This window comes from Mus musculus, chromosome 14 (genome assembly GCF_000001635.26).
Source record: "Mus musculus strain C57BL/6J chromosome 14, GRCm38.p6 C57BL/6J".
Taxonomy (NCBI): Eukaryota; Metazoa; Chordata; class Mammalia; order Rodentia; family Muridae; genus Mus; species Mus musculus.
Window position 1 is genome coordinate 57,549,449 of NC_000080.6, and position 26,841 is coordinate 57,576,289.

General features: G+C 44.7%; 1 protein-coding gene and 1 long non-coding RNA gene across 3 annotated transcripts; one reads left to right on the forward strand and one right to left on the reverse strand.

Moving 5' to 3' along the window:
* Positions 1-146: 146 nt before the first annotated feature.
* Positions 147-22,134, reverse strand: Eef1akmt1 (EEF1A alpha lysine methyltransferase 1). 2 transcript variants are annotated; one of them, NM_026526.3, is made up of 5 exons: positions 22,095-22,134; positions 16,474-16,636; positions 8,586-8,668; positions 914-1,194; positions 147-431 (listed from the first exon to the last, which is right to left on the reverse strand). In NM_026526.3, the coding sequence occupies exons 2-5, from the start codon at positions 16,615-16,617 to the stop codon at positions 295-297; spliced, it is 645 nt and encodes a 214-aa protein (NP_080802.2). In that variant the 5' UTR covers positions 16,618-16,636; positions 22,095-22,134; the 3' UTR covers positions 147-294. The 2 variants fall into 2 exon arrangements, with proteins under 2 accessions (NP_080802.2, XP_006519546.1); XM_006519483.4 differs by lacking the exon at positions 22,095-22,134 and adding an exon at positions 20,415-20,476 and having other exon boundaries at positions 148-431.
* A 31-nt stretch (positions 22,135-22,165) lies between these two features.
* 1700039M10Rik (RIKEN cDNA 1700039M10 gene) lies at positions 22,166-22,920 on the forward strand. Its single transcript, NR_152103.1, has 2 exons — positions 22,166-22,237; positions 22,461-22,920. It is a non-coding gene; the product is annotated as an RIKEN cDNA 1700039M10 gene (long non-coding RNA).
* The last annotated feature ends 3,921 nt before the right edge of the window (positions 22,921-26,841 follow it).

Here is a 26,841-nt window from a genome sequence, read left to right on the forward strand (position 1 = left end):
AGAAGCAGCCAGAGCCTAGCCACCAGAGCTCTCAGCCCACTGGACAGCAAAAGTCTGCCATTCTGTTCTCACACGCTGAACAACATTTCTCTTCACTCTAAGTCCACAGACCTGGGTTGGTGTAAGAATCTCAACCTCATGACAGAATCAGCATGGAGAAGTTTTATTTTATTTTGAAAAATAAGCCAGGGGAGTCCCAGCCAGGGCAGAGAAAGGGGGAGGTCACAATGTTTCCACAGAACGAGAACTGGGAAATGAATGTGGAGTCCTCTATGGAACTGCTGCCATGTGAATTTAGGCTTCACAGTCCAGCCCAGAGTCATAGTTCGTGTAACAGCGGAACTCATTGGCCAAGTTTCGGGAGTGTTCCGGAATAAACTTGCACATCTTCACACCCAGGAGCTGAGCTGCCTGCTCTTCCATGATGGCTCCTAAAGAACAGACCAAGTGAGCTAAGAGTCAGAAGGGACCCTAAGCACGGCTGATCTGAGCTGTGAGTGGGTGGGCCTTAGATGAAACCCCTGGAATAACTGGGGGACAACCCCACTGTACACGGGGTACTTTATATTCCTCTTTATTTCCTCTAACATGTTTGCAAAGTGTGTACTTTCCCCACTTTCTTCCATGGTGGGTATGTGTGTGTTGTGGGGTGCACAGATGTTGCGTGTATGTGCCCATCACAGTGGTGGCTAGACAAAAGTAATATCTAACATGTATCCACATGTGCACAGGTCAGACCATGTTAAACACTTTATGTGCGCTACATCACTCAATTCACAATGGCTCTCTGGGGCATAGAGAGGTCACATAACTTGGTTAAGGTCATGCAGTAAATGGCAGCTTCTAAGATCTCTGGGAACTCATAAACCCAGCACCCGACAGAGGCTCTTACAGGTATGAAGGTGGCACCTACCTGTGCACAGCAGAATCTTGCCCCGAGTCAGAAACTGGATCGTTTCAGATGTCTTCCTGAGACATTCCTCAGACAGGTAAGGAGGGTCTGCAACCACAAGGTCAAAGCTATGCGCAGCGATTCTCTCAGGCAACTCCAGTGGATGGTTGTAATCATAGAAGATAAATTCATCCCCATATATGGCGAATCTTCTGTCGTATTCAAAGATGTAGACAGAGCTGTCTTCCCTACAGAGCTCCCGGAGCTTCTGGTACACGCTTGGCGCGCTCACACACGCGATTCTGAAGCAAGCGCATAGCATGAGGTGAGGAATGGTGCAAATAAAAACTTCTTAAAAGTCTAGGCTCAGAAATTGATTGTTTATTTGTTTTTTTCTAATTCTAGAAAAAAGCTATTTTAATTCGGTTCCCCTTAAAACTTAAGATTCTGTACCCCCTATCAACCATATTTTCATATACAGGAAATTTACATACACTCAGCTGTATATGAGCTGTACCACCATATAGTACACCTGCATCCATGTGACGTCTGTGACATATTTTACTGTATGTAGTTGTGACTTTTGCATCTGAACCTTTTCTAAAACAGCTAACATGTAATATGCTTATCCCCTAAAAGGCGGATGCTATGATGGTTTAAGGTTGGTCTCTTTTGAAGACACTATACATAAGGACCCAGTACCTCCCCTGAGGGCTCGCCACCCTGAGCCACAGGGTTTCCACTGTATGAGGTTTTGGGAAGGCTGCCCTGTTTACTTTGCAGGCTGTTTCTGTCCGTTCACATGATTACTAGGGCATCAAGTACAGTGCCCATTTTCCATGTTAGATGAAATTACACCAAAGATCTCAAGTTCTCTTCCAAATGTCAGTGTTTGTAAACAGCATTTATTACAGATGCTCGAACTTCAAGTTTTCTTGGTGAGATCAACAAATACACTGAGCCGGGCGTAGTGGTGCAAGCCTTTAATCCCAGCACTCGCACTCGGGAGGCAGAGGCAGAGGAGCAGAGGGGCAGAGGGGCAGAGGGGCAGAGGCAGAGGCAGGCGGATTTCTGATTTCAAGGCCAGCCTGGTCTACAAAGTGAGTTCCAGGACAGCCAGGGCTATACAGAGAAACCCTGTCTCGGACCCCCCACCCCCCAAAAAACCCAAACAAAACAACAACAACAAAACCCCCAAATACACTGGACACAAGAATGGAAACACTAGAAACCCAGGCTATATGTAAAAACCACTAATAACAGAATTCAGTTTAACACTGACAGCTGACATTTCTGATCTTAGTTCCTTAGGTCTTAAAAAAAAAAAAAAAACAGCCCATAAAAAAAAAGTCAAAACCACTCTGAATATTAAGTGTGGGACTTATAAACTCATCAACTCTACCTCTTAGAGAGAAACTCTCAAGATCTCGTTCCTGCTAATATGGAGACCAAAATTTCCTTGAACAAAGTAAGCTCACTTTTTTTTTTTTTTTGGTTTCTTCGAGACAGGTTTTCTCTGTGTAGCCCTGGCTGTCCTGGAACTTGTTCTGTTGACTAGGATGGCCTTGAACTCAGAAATCCGCCTGCCTCTGCCTCCCGAGTGCTGGGATTAAAGGCTTATGCCACCACGCCCGGCTCACATTTTCTTAAGGGAAGTTACAGAGTAAGTAACTGTTATTGAAAATGTCTAACTCCAGCCAGGCAAATCCCAGCACTTGGAGGCAGAGGCTGGAGAATCCCAGTGAGTTTGAGGTCAGCCTGAGCTACAGAGAAGGTTCCAGAACGGCCAGGGCTCTGTTATACAGAGAAACCCTGTCTCACAAAACCAAAACCAAACCAAACCAAGTCAAACAAAAGGCTTCCTGCAACTCACAATTTTGAGCTGAAAGACTATACTTATGTTTATGGAAAAATATAAAAAGTATCAAGCACACATTATGACTAAAGTTAGACATGGCTAACTCAAAGCCTGAATGCACCTGTTATTTCAGGGTGAATCCTAGCCCAATCTAAGCTGTTTGTGTGCTTGTTTAAGATGGGATCTCATGTGTTCCAGGTTAGTCTCAAACTCACTACTTAGCCGTGGCGACATTGAACTTCTGATCCCCCTGCCTGCACCTCCCGAGTGCTGGGGCTGCAGGTGTGCCACCACCCCTGCTTTCTTGGGTGTAGAGCTATAGGTGACTTCTAGGAGAAAGTTCTGGAGACTACAAGGAAGACAGGCTAGACTCTCTAGCCTCTTCTCTCCATCCCTTTTGTAACTTCTAGATTTGGGTTATATGCATGTATTACCAATGTAAAAGGACTTAAGGGCCAGAGACATGGCTCCACAGGTAAAGCTTTGCGGGGAAAGTCTGAGGACCTTATTTTGCAAGCCTGGAACCCATGTAAAGTAGAAGATGAGATGGACACAAAAGGCTGTCCCTGGCCTCCCCGTGTGTGCTGTGGTATGCTTGTACCCTCACATAAAAAGAAGTATACACACATTACATATAAACAGTACAGACAGGCACAAGTATACACACATCATATATAAACAGTGTAGAGAGAAACAAGTATATATACATCAAATATAAACAGTACAGACAGAAACAAGTATATATACATCACATATAAACAGTATAGACAGAAACAAGTATGTCTTGAAAAGGAGTTAATTTTAAACTTAAGCTTCTAAAATGAGATATGTTTCTTCCTCCTTTTGCTTTTTAAAGATGTACAATATGTTTACTTCATCTGCATGAGTGTTTTCTGTGTACCACATGCACACCAGGTGCCCATCAAGGCCAGAGAAGGCATTGGATCCTCTCCAGCTGGAGTTATAGATAGCTGTGAGCTGCCATGTGGGTGGTGGTTTGAATCCAGGTCCTTTGAAAGAGCAGCCAGTGCTTTTAAACTAACAACAAAGCATATCTCCAGCCCCTCTTGTTGTTTTGTATGTATGTGTATTTATATATGTGTATATGCATGTATGTATGTGTATGTATGTATGTGTGTAGGTGTGTATGTGTGTGAATGTATATATATGTATGCATGCATGTATATATGTATGTATGTATGTGTGTAGGTGTGTATGTATGTATGTGTGAATGTATGTATGCGTGTATGTGTGTATGTATGTGTGTGTGTAGGTGTGTACATGGATGTGTGTACACAAATGCATACATGGCCTTCAGAGGCCATTAGAGAAGGTCAGATCCTTTGGAACTGGAGTTACAGGTAGTTGCGAGTTACCATGTCAGTGCCTAGAACCATGCAGGGCCCCTGCAAGTGCAGCTAACATTCTTAACTCCTACCTGTCTCTCCAACCCGACATGCTTCTTCTTTTTTTTTTTTTTTTTTTTTTTTTAAAGATTTTATTTATTATTGTAGTAAGTACACTGTAGCTATCTTCAGACACACCAGAAGAGGGAGTCAGATCTTGTTACGGATGGTTGTGAGCCACCATGTGGTTGCTGGGATTTGAACTCTGGACCTTCGGAAGAGCAGTCGGGTGCTCTTACCCACTGAGCCATCTCACCAGCCCCCCTTTTTTTTTTTTATTACGTATTTTCTTCAATTACATTTCCAATGCTATCCCAAAAGTCCCCCCCCCCACTCCCCTACCCACCCATTCCCAGTTTTTGGCCCTGGTGTTCCCCTGTACTGGGGCATATAAAGTTTGCGTGTCCAATGGGCCTCTCTTTCCAGTGATGGCCGACTAGGTCATCTTTTGATACATATGCTGCTAGAGTCAAGAGCTCTGTGGTACTGGTTAGTTCATAATGTTGTTCCTCCGATAGGATTGCAGATCTCTTTAGCTCCTTGGGTACTTTCTCTAGCTCCTCCATTAGGGGCCTTGTGATCCATCCAATAGCTGACTGTGAGCATCCACTTCTGTGTTTGCTAGGCCCCGGCCGACATGCTTCTTACAGAGGCTGAGAGGGCTTCATAAGTGAAGCCTCCCGTGCCTGGGGAGGACACGAGCCCCCTTGTACAATGCCTTTGCACTGGGCAAAAAAGGCAGAAGGAGCCTTGAGGCAGGAGAGAACACTGCTCCTCATGAAAATAAGTGGAGGTTTGCAGGCAGTGGAACCAGAGGGACTGCATTCAAATACCTCCCGGAGGGCTGACTGTACCCAGGTGCCTGGCTCCTCCCTGGCCCCAGTGGCAACTTTACTATGCAGAGAATAAGCCCTAAGTGGGAGATCTGCACCATCTTCCCTCCTCCCAGTGCTCAAGGAGGCGGGAAGACTGTTAGAGCTGTGGGTGGTGGACAACTACAAGCAGTGTCTTCGGAACACAGGGCAGTTAGACGCAAATTCACAGTACTTGAGACAGCGTGCTCAAAACCTGTCCAAGGAGCTGGGTGTGGTGGCTCAGACCAGGCTGGCTTTGAACTCACAGAGGTGTGACCACAGCAGGGGTGCTGAGGTGTGACCACAGCAGGGGTGCTGAGGTGTGACCACAGCAGGGGTGCTGAGGTGTGACCACAGCAGGGGTGCTGAGGTGTGACCACAGCAGGGGTGCTGAGGTGTGACCACAGCAGGGGTGCTGAGGTGTGACCACAGCAGGGGTGCTGAGGTGTGACCACAGCAGGGGTGCTGGGAGGCACAGCAGAAGGCACACAGTAGTAGTCCACTACAAGCTGCCTTTACTGTACGCCCATGGCTCCTACAAATACTAACTCACCTTTCAGGAAAAAAAGGTGTCAGGTTTGGTAGTACACACCTAAAATCCAAGCACTTGGGGTATGGAGGGAAGATGATGAAACTCTCTTTTAAAAAGAAAAAAGTTACGTCCAATTAATATGTGATGGTAAAGCTAATAATTAATGGGAAGATCCAATGTATCTAAGAAAATATTATTCCCAAATGTTATCGCTTTAACCTTAAATGTCTTATAGAGATAAGCCCTTGGTCTTTGGCCATTAGAAGGAAGCTGGGTCAGTGGGAACATGCTTGCTCGATACCTCTGCCATAGATGCTGTTTCCCAAGGCCAACTCACCATGATCAAACCACCTGAATGAGTCAATATCTCAAGTACTTATCAGCGACTGAAAGCCAAGAAGCTAAGAAAAAACAAAGAGCAGCGACAAAAAAAAAAAAAAAAATCAAAAAACAGAAAACCAAGACTTGCTAAGGAGATGTAGGGAACACACTCATTAGGATGGATTCCTTCATCCAAGTCTGTCACATTTTGTTTTGTTGTTTTGGGCGTACATTTCTGAGAGCAAAGGGAACAGACGAGGGGGTGAAGAGCTGAGAGTAGACAGGAGGTAAAGCACTGTGCTTAGGAAGCTAATGAACAGACAGTTGGCTCAGTTGGCCTGGCATTGGCAGCCAGGGGAGCTGGGCAGTCCATGGCTTACATTGAAGCATCCCCAAGGGGCTCAGGGTAACACAGACCTAGGAAATTCAAGACCCGGGAGTGAAGGTGGAGCTAAAAACAAGTTGTTGAAAGACCTATTTAAGAAACAGGATTCTCTTTCACATCCCCACGTCCTGAGGACACTGGAGAGACCTGGAGGCATGTTCTGCAGCTTGGCGGATGCTTGGGAGGGAAGTGCCCAGCACAGACAGCATGGTACTCTGTGGGAATTAGGAGAGAGCTAGATGAGGCTGGTGGAAGAGCATGCAGCTAAGCAAGGCTCTGGGCTCCGATCCCAGCTCCACAGCAGGGAGAAGAGAAGTTAGAAGGGTCTAGAACACCAGCGCCAGATGTGTGTAACCTCAGGCAGGAGTTAGGGGAATCCTGCTGGACCTCCAGCCAGCACACTGGACAGACTCAGAAGCTTTCTGGGAAATAGTTTATCCTGATCCCCTCGCTACAGATGCCACAGCACAAAGAGGGACTGCGACGGCAACTCACTGGTAGATCCTGAAATTACTCCTCAGGCTAAACAGAACAGATGAGGTCCACCCTTAGGCATACCAAGGGGCCCACCCACCCTTAGGTATGAAGGAAGAGGCAGGGCTCAGCAAACGTGCCAGGAGAACACCTAACATCTAATAGATATCCAATATCAAATAATCGGGAAAAATCACTTCAGCGTCGACTGAGAAGGTGCCGAGGAGGGAGGCCCTGCTCAGGAGCTGAGAACTTAGTATCCAGTCAGGGTGGTATTCTGAGGGACACTGAGTGGATACTTTAGTAGAGGGGTATAGCTGGAGAAAGCAGGTCACTGAGGACAGTGGGGAGGACAACAGGATCATGTATCAAGTCCCATCCTCAAGCAACAGAAGTTCCAGGATGAGGAATAGAAAGCAAACAGAAGCACACACATAGACACACAGACATAGACACAGACACACACACACACGAGCAGCAGCAGTGATGGGGGAAATTAGAGAAATAATTTAAGATATCTTCAAATCAAACAAGAATGAAAGAACTACTTTGGGGCGCCCCAGGGTCAGTGCCAGAGGAAAGTTACACATCAAGACATTGAGAACCTGGAATGAGGGAAACTTCTACACAAGCCAAGGATGGGGATGGAGATGGAGGAAGCACATTTCCTACAAACACTCAAAATGCTGCTGGATTTCTTCTCTTTTCTTTTTGGATGAGGGGTTTTGTTTTTGGTTGTTTGGTTTTATTGTTGTTGTTTTGAGACAGGGTTTCTCTGTGTAGCCCTGGAACACTCACTATAGACCAGGCTGGTCTTGAGAGCTGCCTGCCTCCGACCTCCTCAAATGCCCAGCTTGAAGGATGGGTTTCTTGACAATTTAAAAACATTTTCAAAAGCTAGAATTAGACAGTCAGCAAAACTATTATGGTTCAGAGAAAGAGGAAATCAAAACCATTGTCTGATAAGCTCACTTCTGTACACCTCTTCTGTGGAAGCCATGGGTGTGACCCACATAGATGAAGCTGTAAACCAGGGACTGGAGCTTAGGAAATGTGTAACCTAGAACATAAGAGGTGGGAAGACCCCAGCATGCTGGCCAGGAGAGTCCTCAGGAAAAGCTGAAGCAAAAATTATAGGGTGGCCCTAGGAATATTTTTTTCCCCTTAAGAAGTCAAGGTTAGGCCGGCGGTGGTGGCGCACGCCTTTAATCCCAGCACTTGGGAGGCAGAGGCAGATGGATTTCTGAGTTCGAGGCCAGCCTGGTCTACAAAGTGAGTTCCAGGACAGCCAGGGCTACACAGAGAAACCCTGTCTCGAAAAAAACCAAAAAAAAAAAAAAAAAAAAAAAAGTCAAGGTTGTAGTTTGCTCTAAAAGCCTATAAAGGTAGCCTGAACTATATGAGTACCTGTCTCAGAGAGAAGGGTGTGTGTGTGTGTGTGTGTGTGTGTGTGTGTGTGTGTGTGTATGTGTGTTTGGGGGGGTGCTGTCAGAGAGAGGCTACAGTGAAAAGATTTCCTTATACTTAGTACTGGAACATCTGGGGTTTTTTTTGTTTTTTTGAGACAGGGTTTCTCTGTGTATCCCTGGCTGTTTTGGAACTCACTCTGTAGAACAGCCTAGCCTCAACTCACAGAGATCCTCTCCCTCACCACTGCCTAGCTATGGAGTAGTTCTTAGTGAGCCATGAGTGGCAAACCGCATGACAACATTTACATATTGTACTTCAGACTTTTAAGAAACTATCTCATTTAGGAAGGACATTCAAAGTATTCATTTATATACCTGTGCCTCCTAAGTGACATGATTGTTTCCATGTGTTCCTCAAACGAGAAGAGAAAAAGAAATAGAATCTGAATCTCACCTGCCTCCTTCTCCAGCAGCATCGATCGCTTCCCGTGCAAGTCGCAAAGCAGTGTCCTGACTGTACCAGAACTGGCTCAGCTGCTGTAACAGGGACAGGTGACACCATCTCAGAACTCAAATAAACTTCTTTCAACTCACTCCTCCTAAATACTGCACAGATATTTAACTTGTCATCAGTTCATGTTTCTTTTAAGTTATTTAAGATCAGTAAAGTTCCCCAGTGCACCAACAGAGGCTACACCCTGAGTACGAGGGCTGCTGATATTACAGAGCTAACACCAGCCAAGGCTCCCCTGATGGCAGAGCATACCCAACCTGAACCGGATTCAGCTCCTAAAGTGGACCACCAACTGAACAGATCCAGGCAGGGGCAGAGGCAGGGGCAAGGGGCAGAGGCAGGGGCAAGGGGCAAGGGGCAGGGGCTGTGACTGGTTGGTGGTTTCCAAGGCTTCCTCTCTCTTCACCTCCTCCATGTTTCCCAAGTTAACTGTCTTTTGTTCCTTAAGGTTGTGACTTGCTTTAGTTTCGCTGGTTTTATTGTTGTTTTTTTTTCTTTAAGAGTTATTTATTTAATTTATGTATGTGAGTATACCGTTGCTCTCTTCAGACATACTAGAAGAGGTTATTGGATAACATTATAGATGGTTGTGAGATACCCTGTAGTTGGTGGGATTTGAACTCAGAACCTCAGGAAGAGCAGTCAGTGCTCTTACCCACTGAGCCATCTCTCCAGCCCCTAGTTTTGATGTTTGATTTCATCCTGACTGTGACTTTCCTTAAAGTTTTGGTGGTCCTTACTTATGTATTTATAAGTGAAGGATGGTGTTAATGTGAAAAAAAAAGCAGTTTGGTTTCCCTCTGTGGTCAGCCCATTTCTCCACCTCTTTTCCCCAACAAGACCTAGCTGTCATGCAAACTGAGTCTTTGATTTAAAAATCTGGCCTGTGTCTAGGGACACAGGTCAGTGTTTGCCTGGTATATATGGGACTCTAGGTTCTAGAAGATTATTATTTCAAAGTACTGAAAATCTGTCAAGAATACAAACAAGCCAAAAGCCTGCCATGTGAAGAACCAGTTACAAAGGTGCAGTGTGCACCCACACAGTGGGCTGTGCTAAAGAGGCAGTGTGCACCCACACAGTGGGCTGTGCTAAAGAGGCAGTGTGCACCCACACAGTGGGCTGTGCTAAAGAGGCAGTGTGCGCCCACACAGTGGGCTGTGCTAACGAGGCAGTGTGCACCCACACAGTGGGCTGTGCTAACGAGGCAGTGTGCGCCCACACAGTGGGCTGTGCTAACGAGGCAGTGTGCACCCACACAGTGGGCTGTGCTAACGAGGCAGTGTGCACCCACACAGTGGGCTGTGCTAAAGAGGCAGTGTGCACCCACACAGTGGGCTGTGCTAAAGAGGCAGTGTGCACCCACACAGTGGGCTGTGCTAACGAGGCAGTGTGCACCCACACAGTGGGCTGTGCTAACGAGGCAGTGTGCACCCACACAGTGGGCTGTGCTAAAGAGGCAGTGTGCACCCACACAGTGGGCTGTGCTAAAGAGGCAGTGTGCACCCACACAGTGGGCTGTGCTAACGAGGCAGTGTGCACCCACACAGTGGGCTGTGCTAACGAGGCAGTGTGCACCCACAGTGGGCTGTGCTAACGAGGCAGTGTGCACCCACACAGTGGGCTGTGCTAACGAGGCAGTGTGCACCCACACAGTGGGCTGTGCTAACGAGGCAGTGTGCACCCACAGTGGGCTGTGCTAACGAGGCAGTGTGCACCCACACAGTGGGCTGTGCTAACGAGGCAGTGTGCACCCACACAGTGGGCTGTGCTAAAGAGGCAGTGTGCACCCACACAGTGGGCTGTGCTAACGAGGCAGTGTGCACCCACAGTGGGCTGTGCTAACGAGGCAGTGTGCACCCACACAGTGGGCTGTGCTAAAGAGGCAGTGTGCACCCACACAGTGGGCTGTGCTAAAGAGGCAGTGTGTACCCACAGTGGACTGTGGTCCATCCAGAAAGACCAAGGTCCAGCCATGCTACATTGTAGACAAGCCTTGGAAACATTGAGGAGAAAAGTCAGACCAGAAAGCTGACATCACAAGCGTGAGCTATCTATCAGGCCGGGCTAAATGCTTTTCTTCTTCCTTTGGACTTGGAATTAAATTCAGTGCTTTGTATTCAGTGCTAGGTTTATCTGAAGGGTTTACTAGTCACGGTCTGTATTACTCAAAACAAGGCAGCCTTCAAAATTACGACAGCTAAATTTGCTATTCAAAATTGCAAATTGTATGAAAATACGCAGAATTCTTTAAATCAGCAACATTTTCTGACTAAGAAACCAGGATGCTTATGTGTTTCCCATTCAGCTTGCACAGCCGTGGCTGAATATTAACTTGTAAAGACGAGCTTCACAATGCTTCCGAAGTCAGAGTGTGCATATGCACTTCCATGAATGCATAAATTCATGTCTGCATCCAGATGGATTCTCCATGGACGGCCGGAGGAACACTCCTGGGCAGGGGACATTATGGAGCCTGACCCCACCACATCACAGAGGCAGGGGACGGCTGAGTCACAGGAGCTGCCTCCAGGGAGGCTGCAAACGACCCTTCCTCGTCCCATACCACCAGTGGCCTACGGTTTGGTTTTCCATGACATTCCAGAAGAATATCATTCTATTTTCTTTTTCCTTTCTCTCCTTCCCCTACTCAAGAACAATTGATCCTTTTAATCCTGCCTCCAAAGTGGCAAACCAAAGCCCTATTTCTGTACTAAAGGCACACAGCTTTATGAGCAAATCACCTCTCCCCCCAGACTTCTAGATTTACAATGAAAATTAAGCCTCTTACCCCACATCTCCTTGCTTTTGGGCCCCATCCCTCAGAACCTATCATCTTCAATTCCTGGTTTTGTCACCCTTTTGCCCCCCAGCTCTGTCACTATGCTTAGGGTCAGTCTCCAATCCATCTGTTCCTACAGCATGCACTTTGCTCCCTCACACAATCCTCTCCCTTCATCTCCTGAGGCAGTTAGAATCCACATTTTGGATAACTGGAACCAGTAGTGTTGAGCCACATAAAATACTAAGAGTATGGTTTTTTCCAGTGTGATTACTGGTTTGTCCTAGTTAATATACATGCATGATTACCACCTCCCTCCCTCCCTCCCTCCCTCCCTCCCTCCCTCCCTCCCTCCCTCTCTCCCTCCCTCTCTTTATTACAGTCAGGGTCTTACATATCCCACACTGGCTTTGAACTCCCTATGTGGCTTGAAACTTCCTCCTGCTTCCCCCTCCCATGCGCTGGGGACTACAAGTGTGAGCCATCAGGACCCTCTCGTGCAGTACTAAGGCTGAGTCTGGTTTCATGGATGCTGGACAAGAACTCCACCAACGAGCTGTGTGTGCAGTCCTTTGTCCTGACCCTCAGTCTCAGCCTTCTATGGGCCTTTGAACAGACTCTCTTCCTGTGGGGTCCTCCATCATTCTACCTTACTCCCTGGAGCGTGCTCTCTCTCTCTCTCTCTCTCTCTCTCTCTCTCTCTCTCTCTCTCTCTCTCTCTCTCTCTATCTCTCTCTCCTCTCGAAACTGGGACCACTGCTGTGCAGGTTTCAGAAGGCCCCTTCCCAGGACTTGGTGTCACGGTTGTTTGGGGACGTCTCCTGCTCTGTGTGTCAGAAAACCTCCTCCCTTGAGCTCACACTGACCTTCCTTGGTTCATGTCTTCCCTGCCAGAGCAGAGCTCACACGCGCTTTCCTTCATTACTTGCTAGAGCTGGCTTTCTGTTGGAAGTGCTCCAAGTCTAAACTGCATCTCTGTTCTCACACTTGACTGACAACTTAGCTGAATACAATTTTTATCAACATATTTGCAGTAGTTTTAGATTTATAATTTCTTCCTTCCTTCCTTTACCTATTTATTATCTTTTCTTTTGAGACAGAGCCCTGGCTGGCCTGGAACTCAACACTCCACCTGCTCTAGCCTCTCCGGTGCTGGGATTAAAGGCAGCCACCATCACAGCCCATTTTACGGGTTGGGTGGTAGCGATGAGACTGGCCTCAGTCTTGTTGTGCTGCTGAGGATAACCGTAAGCTCCTGACCCTTCTGCCTCCACCCTCCCTGTGCTCGGTAACAGACACGTGCCATTGTGTCCAGCTCGAGAGTTCTAGTTTCTAACCAAGTTTTGAGAGGGGGCGATGTGGCTCTGACCCTAAGGTTCTAGGAAGACCTGCTCTTCCTCAGGAAGGTCTGAGGACCTCTCGTGGGTGTGGTCCATGACTGCGTAACACTGGGGTCTCCTTCAGTCACCTTACTATTATTTCTCTGAGAAATCTCTCCCTAGCCCTGGAGCTCAGCAGTGTGGTTGGGCTAGCTGGCTGTAGGCTGTAGGGATCCTCCTGTCTCTACCTCCCCACTGCTGGGCTCACAAGTGCACATCACTGACTCCCGCTGTTTACATGAGTGCTGAATTTGAACTCAGGTCTCCGTGCCTGCATGGTAAGTACTTTACTAATAAACTCTCCTCCTGGATTTTCTTTACTACCCATATCCAGAATTTTCTTGTGTCTCTGTGTGCATATGTGCATGTGTGTGCATTGCTATTTATGGAACATAGGGATACATATATGGAATATGTGCTAGGCGGTGGTTTACCAAAGAGCTATATTCCCAATCCTTGGTTATTTTTGTTTGTTTTTGAGATGTGGGGGAGGGGTCTCATGGTATAATTCAGGCCAGCCTTGATGGGGGACAGTTCTGGCCCTTTTGACAGGGTAGTCCTTGAGAGGAGATAGGAATCATTGCCAGGCAGTGGTGGCCCACACCTTTAATCCCAGCACTTGGGAGGCAGAGGCAGCCGGATTTCTGAGTTCGAGGCCAGCCTGGTCTACAGAGTGAGTTCCAGGACAGCCAGGGCTACACAGAGAAACCCTGTCTCAAAAAAGGAAGGAAGGAAGGAAGGAAGGAAGAAAGGGAGGGAGGGAGGGAGGGAAGGAGAGAGAGCAAGGAAGGAAGAAAGAAAGAAAGGAAGGAAGAAAGAAAGGCAGGCAGGCATCGGGAGGGAAGAAGTCAGGTGTGGTGGTCTGCGGAATCCTGCAGCTCTGACTGACTGTAATCAGGTTGCTTCTTTATCCAGGTTTTACAGAACACAGACCGACTAATGATTATCCAAATAGTACAAATTATATCATTGTCTCTGGACATGTGTTTCATTTTTCATTACATGTCCAGGTTTACAAGTTCAGTCACAATTAGAAAATATAAATAGAACAGATTTTATTTTTAGTATTAGCCCTTTAACTCCAATTCAAAGAATCTAAAGAATGTTTTTGTCAAAGCAAACACATTTATTTTATGACAGCCTGCTTTTAGGCTGGCAGTGTTTGCAGTTTTAAAGCATTCCAGACAAACAAAATGTTTATGAACCAGTCTTTTTATGAATAAATACTAACACCTAACTCCTTATACCATATTGCTTCATCACCTGCTCTATAAAGAAGGCAAAGATTATTTTAGTTAATCTATCTCATTTACTGGGTTCTATTCCTCCAGGGTCATATCCTGTATGACCAGCTATCTTCAAACTACATTTTCTTTTTTTTTTTTTTAAAGATTTATTTATTTATTTATTATATGTAAGTACACTGTAGCTGTCTTCAGATGCACCAGAAGAGGGCATCAGATCTCATTACAGGTGGTTGTGAGCCACCATGTGGTTGCTGGGATTTGAACTTCGGACCTTCAGAAGAGCAGTCGGGTGCTCTTACCCACTGAGCCATCTCACCAGCCCCCAAACTACATTTTCAGAGAGCGCTCAGCCTATTGTAAAGGGAGGCCTTGAACCTGTAACCTTTTCTCCTGGCCAGTCAGAGTTTGTCAATTGTCTCTGTTGACCCTGCACCAATTATACTGTTTGAGATTGCTCCGGGAGTGTGTGTGTGTGTGTGTGTGTGTGTGTGTGTGTGTGTGTGTGTGTGTAACCATCCCCAGGGCATATGGAAGACTTCCAAATAGGGCCAGAGAAGCTTCCGTAAGTTTAAGACTTTGCCTAAACATTTTCACAGGAAAAGACAAAAAGTTAATCATAACGCAGGAAGCCCCCAAGAATGCAACACAGAGAGCAAAACCTAAAACTGAGAGACAGACGACAGTGACAGAAGCACTCAGCTCCCTGTGCTCGAACAGTGTGGGACAGCTGTGCTGACTTCACGTCTCAGCCTCCCCGGTGCTGGGACAAACAAACAAACAAACAAACAATCCCCCTTGGGATATTTCCTCACTGTTTATCAACAAACTAAAGTCCCCAAATTAGGTAAGTAAGTACCGGGAACAAACTAGCTTTTGTAAATGCTTGATATATTTTCTACAACGGCCATATGTTACTTTTAGAGTCTGAAAAGAATTGCATAAGTATGTAAAGATTAGGCTGAAGAAAAAGTCAGCCCACCTAAAGAATAATACTTCAAATGCAAGCTACTTATCTGTAGATCAAGCTAAAAGGTGAAAATGCAATGCTAAGTCAGGTGACGTGGCCCACACTGTGACCCCAGAACTTGCCCGTAGAGGCAGGAGATCAGGAATTCAGGAGTTCAAGGCCATCCTTGAACAAAAAAATAAAAATATACAAGGAAGGAGGTCATGAGAAAGTGCCCTTCGTTAGATGGAACACGTGGCGTACAGAAGGGGAACGTTTTTACACCGTAGTTTTAAGTGGGGCTTATGAGTGATCAGAAAACTGTGATACACCTTAAAGGACCTCAGCTGGGCAAACGTAAAACCTGAAACAAACAAACGACATAAAACCTCCCTCCACTTACAAAGTGACAGGAAAGGATGGGCCTGTTACTTCAGTCAGCAGACAAATGGGAGACCTTGCTACTCGGCTGATAACTTCAAAATACTTGGATTAGGGGTTTCCCGAAATAGTTTTATTTTGTAAATTTCTACTTTTTTTATTTCAATTTTTTTGAGACAAAAAAATTAATTTTTATGTCCCTAAACTTATTATGTATTCGAAGTGGGGCCTGAGGCTATTGAGTCCTCCTCCCTCTGCCTCCTGGGTGCCGGGATTACAGGCAAGTACCATTGCCTGGCCCATGCCTACTTTTTTTTTTTTTTTAATTTATTTATTTATTATATGTAAGTACACTGTAGCTGTCTTCAGACACACGCATCAGATCTTGTTACAGATGGTTGTGAGCCACCATGTGGTTGCTGGGATTTGAACTCCGGACCTTCGGAAGAGCAGTCGGGTGCTCTTACCCACTGAGCCATCTCACCAGCCCCCATGCCTACTTTTTATATGGCTACAAAATACAAGTGTATAAAATTAACCTATTCTTTTTGTTTGTTTGTTTGTTTTTGTTTTTCCGAGACAGGGTTTCTCTGTGTAGCCCTAGCCAGGAACTCACTCTGTAGACCAGGCTGGCCTTGAACTCAGAAATCCACCTGCCTCTGCCTCCCAAGTGCTGGGATTAAAGGCATGCGCCACCACCGCCCGGCTGAAATTAACCTATTCTTAAAAACTCTCTCATCAACTTTCCATTGTACACGTAGGTTCAGCTACACCTTTTACTGAAATGATCCTTCTTTTTTTTTTCCACCATAGAACCTGTTGGGGGTCTATGAAAACCAATAGGGTGTGCCTTGTGGACAGGACCTTACTGTTCCACTACCTGCAAACCCCTTCTCTGATCACCAGCTAGCCTGTTAGTCAGAGCCAAGACAGTCTGTGCACCCTGTCCAAGGACGTCCGTCCATCTGCTGTCTGCCTTCTGCCCTTGCTTCCTGGAGTTCTCAGCTCCTGAGTGACAGCAGGTAGAGGGAAGACAAGCGCCACAACTGCACACACCACACCGCTACTTCTCAACCTGTATGCACTCACTTACCCAGTTCTCCTCTATTACCCCAACGTTATATTTATCATCCCCTCTGGGGTTGACGGATTGCTTCTGCTCAGCATAAAACTCCTGGAGAGCTGCTAAGGTATGGGAAGAGAGCTGGGGTATGTCGTCGTCTTCTGACTCACTCATTTCACAAAGTGTCTGCGACCTGCAGTGCAAGAACATATGTTGTATGGACTTGTTTCCTATGCCCACCAAATAACAATGGGATTTTTTTTTTTTCTTCTCCATGGAGCCCCAGGTGTTCTGGAACTTGCTATGCAGACCAGGCCTCATGGGATTAAAGGCATGCCCACCTTTGCCTAGTGAGAAGTGAATTTTAAACAGAAAGCATACATATCTAAAACTCCCGGGGATGGAGGAAAGGCTTAGCAGGTGACATCACAGGCTGAGCAACCCTGGTAGCCTGAGGTCAGTCTTTGGAATTCCTGTACAAAAGCCAGATGAAGGGTTGGAGAAATGGCTCAGCAGTCAAGAGCACTCACTGACTGCTCTTCCAGAGGGTCTGGTTCTATCCTCAGCGCCCACACAACAGTGCACAACCTATAACTCCAGTCCCAGAGGATGTGATGCCCGCACCTGGCCTTCACTGGCGCCAGGCACGCATGTGGTGCACAGACATCTATTAAGGCAAATGCTCATACACATAGAATGCAAATAAAGCCAACCAACCGACCAGATAGGGTGGCTTACATGATATCCCAGCCCCAGTACTGGTAAGAGATAGAAGGCAGGGATAGGAGTGGATGCAGCAGAAACCCTGAAAGAAGGTAGGAGATAGCCAGGCATGGGGCACACCACTTTAGTCCCAGCACTTGGCCAAGTCTACATAGCTAGTTCCACACCAGCCAGGGTTACATGGAGACACTGTCTCAAAAAGCATGCAAACACACAAATAAATAGGTCTGGGAAGGAACCCATTCCTGGAGAGTGATTCTCTGACTTTCACATATGCCTGGTGCCACACCTATGTCCGTGTGCACACACAATGAGCTCTAATAAAAGCGCTCTCTCATATTCTTCTGTGTCTTTCTTTCCCTGTGTCTTTAAGATCTCTTCCTATTTATTTCTGCCTTGGTGCACTTTCTTCTTTTTTTTTTTTTTTTTTTTTTTTTTTTTTTTTTAAAGATTTATTTATTATTATATGTAAGTACACTGTAGCTGTTTTCAGACACTCCAGAAGAGGGAGTCAGATCTCGTTAGGGATGGTTGTGAGCCACCATGTGGTTGCTGGGATTTGAACTCTGGACCTTCGGAAGAGCAGTCGGGTGCTCTTACCCACTGAGCCATCTCACCAGCCCGGTGCACTTTCTTCTACACGTTTTTAGTACCTTGGGTTTACTGAGGCTCTTGGATCTGCAGGGTTTTTTAGTTTTGTATCAATTTGATAAAAAGCCTTGGCCTTGTGCGTTCTGGGAATCAAACTCGGGGCAACAGACTTGTCCACGGGAAACTTTACCCACTAAAGCATCTCAGCAGATTCATCTTTGATGCAGTTTTCACTTCTACAAACAGGAAGTCTTTTTTATATCCATACTTCTTTACGTGCTTTTCTTCTTTTATTTAGACGTTTTGCCTTCACATAGTCTACACACCACATGAATGGTGCCCAAAACCTTGAAAAACTTGTGTATACATACATAGCCTAGATGTTCCTTAACTTCTTGATTCATTTTTAGGTTTTTCGTGACAGGGTTTCTCTGTGTAGCCCTGGCTGTCCTGGAACTCACTCTGTAGACCAGGTTGGCCTCGAACTCAGAAATCCGCCTGCCTCTGCCTCCCAAGGGCTGGAATTAACTTCTTAAACTGAGGATTATGACCTCATACATAAGGTTTCATAGCTAAACGTGCAGAGGGAGGTGGGGAGTGTTAGCATCAGTGAAAGGTTACTAGATATGCAGCAAGCAAAACTTAACTGAACACTCAGCACCTGGTGAGTCTGAGGTCGTTTCACGAAGCACTGTACGACACATCACTACAGCCTTGGCTCTGCACACACGACACGTCATGAACTGTGTTGTCTGTATTTTCTACTCTTACAGAAAACAACGAACCACAGAAAACAGACTTGGTATTTTCCTACAGGCATTCCTCAGCATTGAAGTATCAAATTAGTAGTTTTAGATTGTACTGCATTAGAGTATTTGATCTTAAAACCTGCTGTTTCTGAGGCTGGGGAAATGGTTCGGCTGTTAAGAGCACATACTGTTTGTTCTTACAGAGGATCTGAGTTTGGTTTCCAGCACGCACAGTGGGAGGCTGATGACTGTAACCCCAGCTCCAAGGGACCCAGTGCCTTCTTCTGGCCTCCCCAGACACTGCACACACCCACAAAGGACATAGCATTTTAAAAAATTGTCTCTGGCAATTAAAAAACTTTTTAAGCTGGGCGTGGTGGTGGTACACGCCTTTAATCCCAGCACTCAGGAGGCAGAGGCAGGCGGATTTCTGAGTTCGAGGCCAGCCTGGTCTACAAAGTGAGTTCCAGGACAGCCAGGGCTATACAGAGAAACCCTGTCTTGAAAAACCAAAAAAAAAAAAAAAAAAAAAAAAACCTAAAACAAAACAAAAAACCCCCAAAAAAACTTTTTAAAAAATGCTGTTGTAACTGGTCACTTAAGTTTCATAAAGAGTCATTTAATGAATTTTGCCTGGGAATTAACACTTGGGAAGTGGCACTAATGAGACACCTACCACTCATAGAGCATACTTATTTGAAGTGTTCTTATTAATGACAATCATATCAAAAAGCTAACCAACTCCCGGAAATGTTGGAGACTCTACAGCCTGAAATAGTAAATATTCAACCATAATTCATTATGTAAAAAGAATCAAGTACATCTATTGGTATGCAAATCTGTCTTTATGTTTAATAATAAAATTACATATACACCAAAGAATTGCTTTAAAATAAGCTAACAGGGGCTAAAGAGATGACTGAGTGGCTAAGAGCACAGCTGCTCATGCAGAGGCCCCGGGCTCAGCTCCTAGTGCCTACATGCTGATTCACGGGCACCTGCAATTCCAGTTTCAGAGACCCATGCCCTCTACTGGGCTTAGCAGGCACTTGGCGCACACATGGCACACATATGTACATACATGCAGGCAGAGCACCCAAACGCATTCAATGAAAAATAAATAAAATGTGTGGTTACTATCAGTAAATGTTTGATTTGATTTTTTTTTTATGCCTATGTGACAAAAAATTTCTTAGGTGAGGATCATGAGTGTAAAATTTTTTTTATATGTTGCTGTATTTTTTAATCCCATTTATTTCCAGAAAAAGGGCTAAATTGTTTTCATTTTTTGCATTCATAGCACTCTTGCCCATCATAGTTCGTTGTCCTCTTTCTAAAAATCTATTTATCCTATATACACATGTATACAGAAATATGAATATACATATACAAAACTCAGTGATATACTGTAATAAAATTTAAAATATTAAGGGTTTGAGCTATGGCTTAGTGGCAGAGTGCTTGCTAGCCTGTGCAAAACCACAGGGTTAATCCCTAGTACTCCTCGAAGAAAATATAAATAACTTCATTTAAATAAAGGTCAAAACTGTGAAGATTAAAAAAAGTTCATAAAAGCCATAAGATTATACAGTGGTTACTTCTCTGTGTGAGAACTATGCTTGGTAAAGTTCTATTTACTAAGGTAGTGGTGGAAGACAGAAGTTCCTGTCATTACTAACCATATTGAGGGGGGTGGGGGAGAAGAAATACAGAAGACAGGGTCTCACTATGTAGCCCAGGCTCTCCTGGAACTCACTATGTAGCTTAGGCTAGCCTCAAACTCATGATCCCACTGTCTCAGCCTCCTGAGGTGTGTTACGCTGTGTGGCTGTTTTGTATTGCTTTTTAAGTAGGTTTGTGAAATTGTGTTAAGCAGGTCTGAAAAGGGCTGTGTCATATTAAACTGACCTGGAGTGTTTACTGGCTCATATTCTAGATCAGTGGTTCTCATGGGAGAGCCAGGAGTCACTCTTCTTCTAGGAGAAAGACTTGCAAACAGCTGGAAACATTTTTGGTTATCATAATCAAGGGCATTGCTGGCAACCAGTGGACAAAGGTCAGCTATGACTCTGAACTTTCTACAGTTCATAGGACAACCCTCTACTTCAAAGATCTGTCCAAAATATCCTTAGTGCAGAGGTCCAGAAACCCCAGAGACAAAGAAATGGCAAGACAGCTATTGCTCTATGTCAGAAATGTGGCTCAGCACCTAAGGGCAACAGGGAAGAACCTGATGGGAAATAAAGTCAAGGCCTTGCCTTGATAGGAAAAATGGAAATGGGGTTACAGGAAGATGGGACTACCGTGGGGAAAGGGTCAGCAGCGGCAGCAGCAGCAGGGATTCTTCATTTCTATAAAAATCTTCTAGTTCTAGTCGGGCGTGGTGGTGCACGCCTTTAATCCCAGCACTCAGGAGGCAGAGGCAGGTGGAGTTCTGAGTTCGAGGCCAGCCTGGTCTACAGAGTGAGTTCCAGGACAGCCAGGGCTACACAGAGAAACCTTGTCTGGAAAAACAAAAAAAAACAAAACCAACCCCCCCCCCAAAAAAAAAACCCAAAATCAAAACAAACTTCTATTCCCATGCATCAGATCTACGAAAGCAACAACAAAAAACTAACAATACTGTATGTCAGAGTATCTAAGTACCTTCTCCAAGATATTTAGGTCAAGAGAGTTTAAGCCAGCAGAAAGAGAATGAAACAAAGTTTCTTTCCAGAGTCGTTAGTAAACTGCAGGAAGGGTAGCTGTACTAGTAGGCGAATAGAATGACCTGTCAAGTATGCTCAACCTGCGGCTCAGAGACAGGCACCCACAGTCACTAGAAATGACATTGTTCTCAACTTGTTTGTTCCCTGAGCGTGAACTCTGTAGATGACAATGCCTGGCAGATATTCTCTAAGTAATCTTATTGATTCAAGACAGTTGTGTTGCCTTGGCTGTCCTAGAACTTGCTCTATCTATCTACCTATGAATGAATGATAGGATTTCTTTGTGTAGCCTTGGCTGTCCAGGAAAATTCTCTGTAGACCAGGCTGGCCTTGAACTCAGAGATCTGTCTGCCTGTGCATCTCGAGTGTATAAAAATCGTGTGCTTTCATTTTCATACAAGTCTCTGCCTGAGGGAAGTCCTTCACTTCCTAAATACTGTTTATTATTTAAAGAAAGATTGTTGGGTGTGGTGACACGGGAAAAATGAGGGATCAATGAGTCTGAGTTCGAGGCCAGCCTGGCTATACAGTGAGACCATCTCAAAATAATAAATCCCACCATGACCTGAGATAAAACTTGCACAGAGAAAGCAAGCCACAAACACACAACAAGGTAAGTTTGGATGAACAGCCCGGCCAGCCAAACCCCATGCTAAGGCTCAAGGCTTCCTCGTGTCCATGCATATATATCCCTTCCCCAGGCACCATTCCGACCGGACCACTAAGGACTTGTTTCCGGCTCAAGATGTCCAAGAAGAAGGACCCCGCAGAGACGAGGCCCCTACTGGGAAAGTCTCCAAGGGTCAGTATGGACCCGGTTCGGAACCCACCCAAAACATCCCTTGACCCTCCGCCGCCACACTCCGTGGCCGCCACTCACCACTGACGCATGCGCAGTCGTCACAGTGCGGGGGTGGGGTGAGGGTTGGCGGGGACCTCCGCGTTTGCGCTGGTGCAGACCAGACGGTGGGAGCCAATGAGCGTCTAGTCCCGCCCAGTCAGCTTCCGGCTTCTACAACCCAGGTTTTAATTAGGTTGCGGTAGTCTGGCTGTTTGGTACTTTGGAGTCAGTCTTAAACCTTTCAAACCAATTAGTCTTTCAGAGCTTTCAGTGTTGAATTCACAGTATATGAACACATATTTTACCAATCTATCATGGTAGCTGGCACACAGTTTTCCTTAATCAAAACTAATGCTCCCTTTGATTCGGCAATTCTTAAATCACATGTAATCTTTTCTTTCCCAGGGACAGGCAAACTTCACTATGTTCCTGCTGTTCGGTTCTCTCTTTATCGATTTCCTGATCTGGCTGAAGGGCTTTAAATCACCGCTCAGATGCTGACGCCACTCAAAAAGCAGCTTGATAATGAACTGTCACAATTTCTACATACAGTAGTGTTTCGTCTGTAGAAACCCATACTTCATTTTGATTTCGATTTCTCTAAACGAATGACTACTCTATTAAACCAAATAGATCAAATCAAGTGTAACTTATCAAAATGGCAATCAAGAAAAAAAAACTATTGAAAAGGAAGAAACCATCTACTTATAAGACTCAAAAAAACCTGTTTTAAAGCAAACTATTTTGCACCTAATTTTTTAAAGCTTCCATTCCTTTTAAGTATGTATGCCACAATGATTATCTTCGTGTATTCAATTATATGCTATTTTTAAATATTAAAGTGTCTGAAGACACAAGAAAGCTCTACCTTTTTGGTTTTTTTTCAACAAGAGTTTCTTGATGTAGTTCTGGCTGGCCTGTATACATTGTAATTAAATGTTTCTCACAGATCATAAAATTAGTATCAAAGACAAACTAGTCTTTATTGAAGTGAAAAAGTTTTTCAGTCAAATTGGATCCAAAAGATGCTTTCAAATCACATTTTTTTTTAATAATTATTTATTATATGTAAGTACACTGTAGCTGTCTTCAGACACTCCAGAAGAGGAAGCCCGATCCCATTACAGATGGTTGTGAGCCACCATGTGGTTGCTGGGATTTGAACTCAGGACCTTTGAAAGAGCAGTCGGGTGCTCTTACCCACTGAGCCATCTCACCAGCCCCCCACATTTTAATTAAGGAATTATTTCTTTTATATTTAGTAATGGTGCTGAGAGAATACCTTGGAAGATCTCTTAAGATAGAAATATGTGGTCCTGGGTCCCTAGTGGTCAGGGGAGACAGGTAATTCTCTGTGAGCTTAAGGTTTAGACTACACAAGTTTATGGAGAGCAGGACTACATACGAAGACTCTGTCTCATAAAAACAACAAACTAACAGACTAACTAACTAACTGAGTTTTTCTTTTTCTTATTTATTTTTTGTGTTGGGACCAAGTTGAGTCTCCAGCTTTAACCTTTGAAGTAGAAAGGACTGGCAATTCCACAATGCTTGGCCCTTTAAAAAAAATATATATACACACACACACACACACACACACACACACATATATATATATATAAAATATATCACATATTACTGAAACATAAATCTGGACTTCACCATTTGAGAGCTTTACCACAAAATTATTCAAATCACCCTAAATATGAAGCAAAGTGAGATCTCTAGAATTCTAGTCCAACAAGATGCTAGACTGAATTGAAGGAAATCCTATTAAGATGTTAACTTCACACAAATTAAAAATAATTAGAATTATCAATCAAAACAAAATAAGATTTGATATGAACTAGTCATAAGTTAGTGTTGGCAGTAAAGTCAAGTTTGGGAATCGGATTTTTTTCTCTCAGAAACACCATCAGGTGCACAGAAATACTTTGCTTTCAATGATAGCCTGCAAAATTCAAAGTGGCCAATGTGACAGCATTCTGAGGTGAGGCATTTAAGAGGTGATGAAGCCTAAAGGGTCATCCTTCACTGATGACATTAGTCCCCTTCTAAAGGAACGGGACAGGTATTGCTTGCAATTCCTCCCTCCCTCCCTCTCCAACTTCAGCTATATAAACAAACAAAAAAGCCTTCACTAGACACTCATGCCTTCATCTTGGACTTTCTGGCCACCAGAACCATGAGAAACAATGCTGTTCTTTAAACTAATCAACTCAAGTACCCTCTTGTATAGCACAAGTGGACCAAGACAGCTGACTGAAAACATGGTTGTTTTGAAAGAAGAGACAAGAGTAGCATCTACCATTGTAAAAATGTTAAGGACTGTCTATGGAGACCTCAGTGGGGAAAGTGCTGACCTTCATACATGACTGAGGTCTGTGCGCACACAATAGATAATGACTGTCAGATGTTGATCCTTTGTTAGAATAATTTACCAAGTAAAGTGAATGTAGCCTTATAAATAGTTAACATGGAACTTAGTGAACATCCAATACTATTTTTCACTGTTTTAAAGTTTCATTTTGGGAGGCTGGAGAAATGGCACAGTGGTTATTGTTCTTCTAGAGGGTAAATTCAGTTCCCACTGGGTGACTCAAGTTCCTAAAACTCTGGCTCCAAGGGATCTCAAGTCCTCTGTCTCGAAGATATGAGGCACGCACATGGTGCATATACACTCTTGTAAACACCCATATAAACACTATGGGGAAAGTATCTTTAAGAACACTACCACAACGAGAATAAAATACCTCATCCCTACTAAGTTCCATTGATATCATGTTTTTCTTTTTTAAAAAATATTTCATTATTCTGTGGTGTTTTGTGTGCATGTACACTATATACCATATACATTCAGGGGCCAGGAGATGATGAATCCCCAGGAACTGGAGTTATGGATGGTTGTGAGCCATTATATGGGTGCTGAGATTCTACCTGGGTCTTCTGCATAAACAAGTGTTTTCTCTCCATCTTTCCAGCCCTGACAGCAGTGTTTCCTATCAATTCTGTAAACCACCAGAAACTTAACCGAGTCGGGGCTCTCAGTTAAAATACACTCAGCACAGAAGAGCTCAGTAGGTTGCTGACGTGTGTGCTCAGACTTATGTCAAATACACTGTGTGGAATTTCACCCACAAACTTCCCTCTTGGATGTCACCAACTATGCCCTTTGTCTCCAGTTCTAAAGTAAAGTTTAATGGAAATGTCATCTTAGATAATACAGAAGGCACAAGATCCCATCCATTCATGACCCTCGGACGGTTCTTGCTGATGTATATGGTTCTACCTTTAATACACAGAAACAAAACTCCAAACACAAGAAACATGATTATGCTAAGTATATATTTTCTCCCTTAAAAAAAAATTAGCTTCTGGGGCTGGCGAGATGGTTCAGCATACATCAGGAGGACATGAGTTCCCAGCACCCACACATAAAGCCTCCTGTGGCTGTGCACATCTGTAACCCTGGCAACACTTACAGGAGGGGAGATAAAAGGATCACTTAGGCATTGCTGGCTGCCAGCCCAGATCTAAGTGCAGTAACAGCCCAACATCCTCCTCTTGCCTCTCAGATGTTAAAAAACACACACTACGGGGCTGGTGAGATGGCTCAGCAGGTAAAAGCACCCGACTGTTCTTTCGAAGGTCCTGAGTTCAAATCCCAGCAACCACATGGTGGCTCACAACCATCCGTAACGAGATCTGACTCCCTCTTCTGGTGTGTGACAGCTACAGTGTACTTACATATAATAAATAAAAACAAAAAACCAAAACACCATGACCAAGGCAATGTATAGGAGGAAGATGAAAAAAAACAAAAAAAACCAAAACAAAACCCCACACACTGCTCCCACATCAGCTCACAAATGCTTGTAACCTGAGCTCTGGGGTGTGGGTGTGTGTTCAACTTCCTCTTTAGGTACTCTACATAGAGACCCACCCACTTAAAAATAAACTATTTTAGCAATGTATACCCAGTGTAGTGTCTACATATCATTTCATAGCCAACCAGTAACATTTCAGTAATCTCAGTCTCCCTAAGTACTTGTTTGTGAAGGTTTGAATGAGAATGATCCATTGACTCAAAGATTTGAATGCCCGTAAATCAGGGGATGGCACTATTTGAAATGATAACGTGTGGCTTTGATGGAGGAAGTGTATTACTGGGGATGGACTCTGAGGTTTCAAAAGTTCCAAGCCAACTGCAGTGGTTCTCTTCCTGCTGCCTGCTGATCCAGATGTTGAACTTTCGGCTACTTCTCCAGCACCATGCGTTCGGCCATGATGATAATGGACCTCTGAACCTCTGAAACTATGAGCCAGGCCTAAACAAATGCTTTCCTCTTTACAAGAGTTGTTGTGGCCATGGTGTTTCTTCACAGCAACAGAACACTGACTAAGACATAAACTGGTACCAGAAGTGGGGTATTGCTATGAAAGGACTGACTATGCTGCTTATTGGTGGACTTTGGATTCTGAAAGCAGTTTTAAGTGGGCTTAACAGGCCATACCTAGGGCATGGAAGAGAGTGATGCCGAGTGTAGTTTGTGATGGCCTCGGCGCAAGGTTTCAGAGAATATTAGTAAGTAGCCTGGAGACTGTTCTTTTTTTTTTTTTTTTTTTTTTTTTTGGTTTTTCAAGACAGGGTTTCTCTGAGTAGTCCTGGCTGTCCTCGAACTCAGAAATCCACCTGCCTCTGCCTCCCAAGTGCTGGGATTACAGGCGTGTGCTACCACTGCCCAGCCTCTGGAGACTGTTCTTATGATATTTTGGAGAACATGGC

Coding starts and splice junctions, on each gene's coding strand:
- Eef1akmt1 (NM_026526.3), bottom strand. CDS start 16,617: ATGAGTGAGTCAGAAGACGACGACATACCCCAGCTCTCTTCCCATACC. Junction 8,669..16,473: donor GGGTAATAGAGGAGAACTGG/GTAAGTGAGTGC, acceptor TCCCTGTTACAG/CAGCTGAGCCAGTTCTGGTA. Junction 1,195..8,585: donor GCTGCTGGAGAAGGAGGCAG/GTGAGATTCAGA, acceptor CGCTTGCTTCAG/AATCGCGTGTGTGAGCGCGC.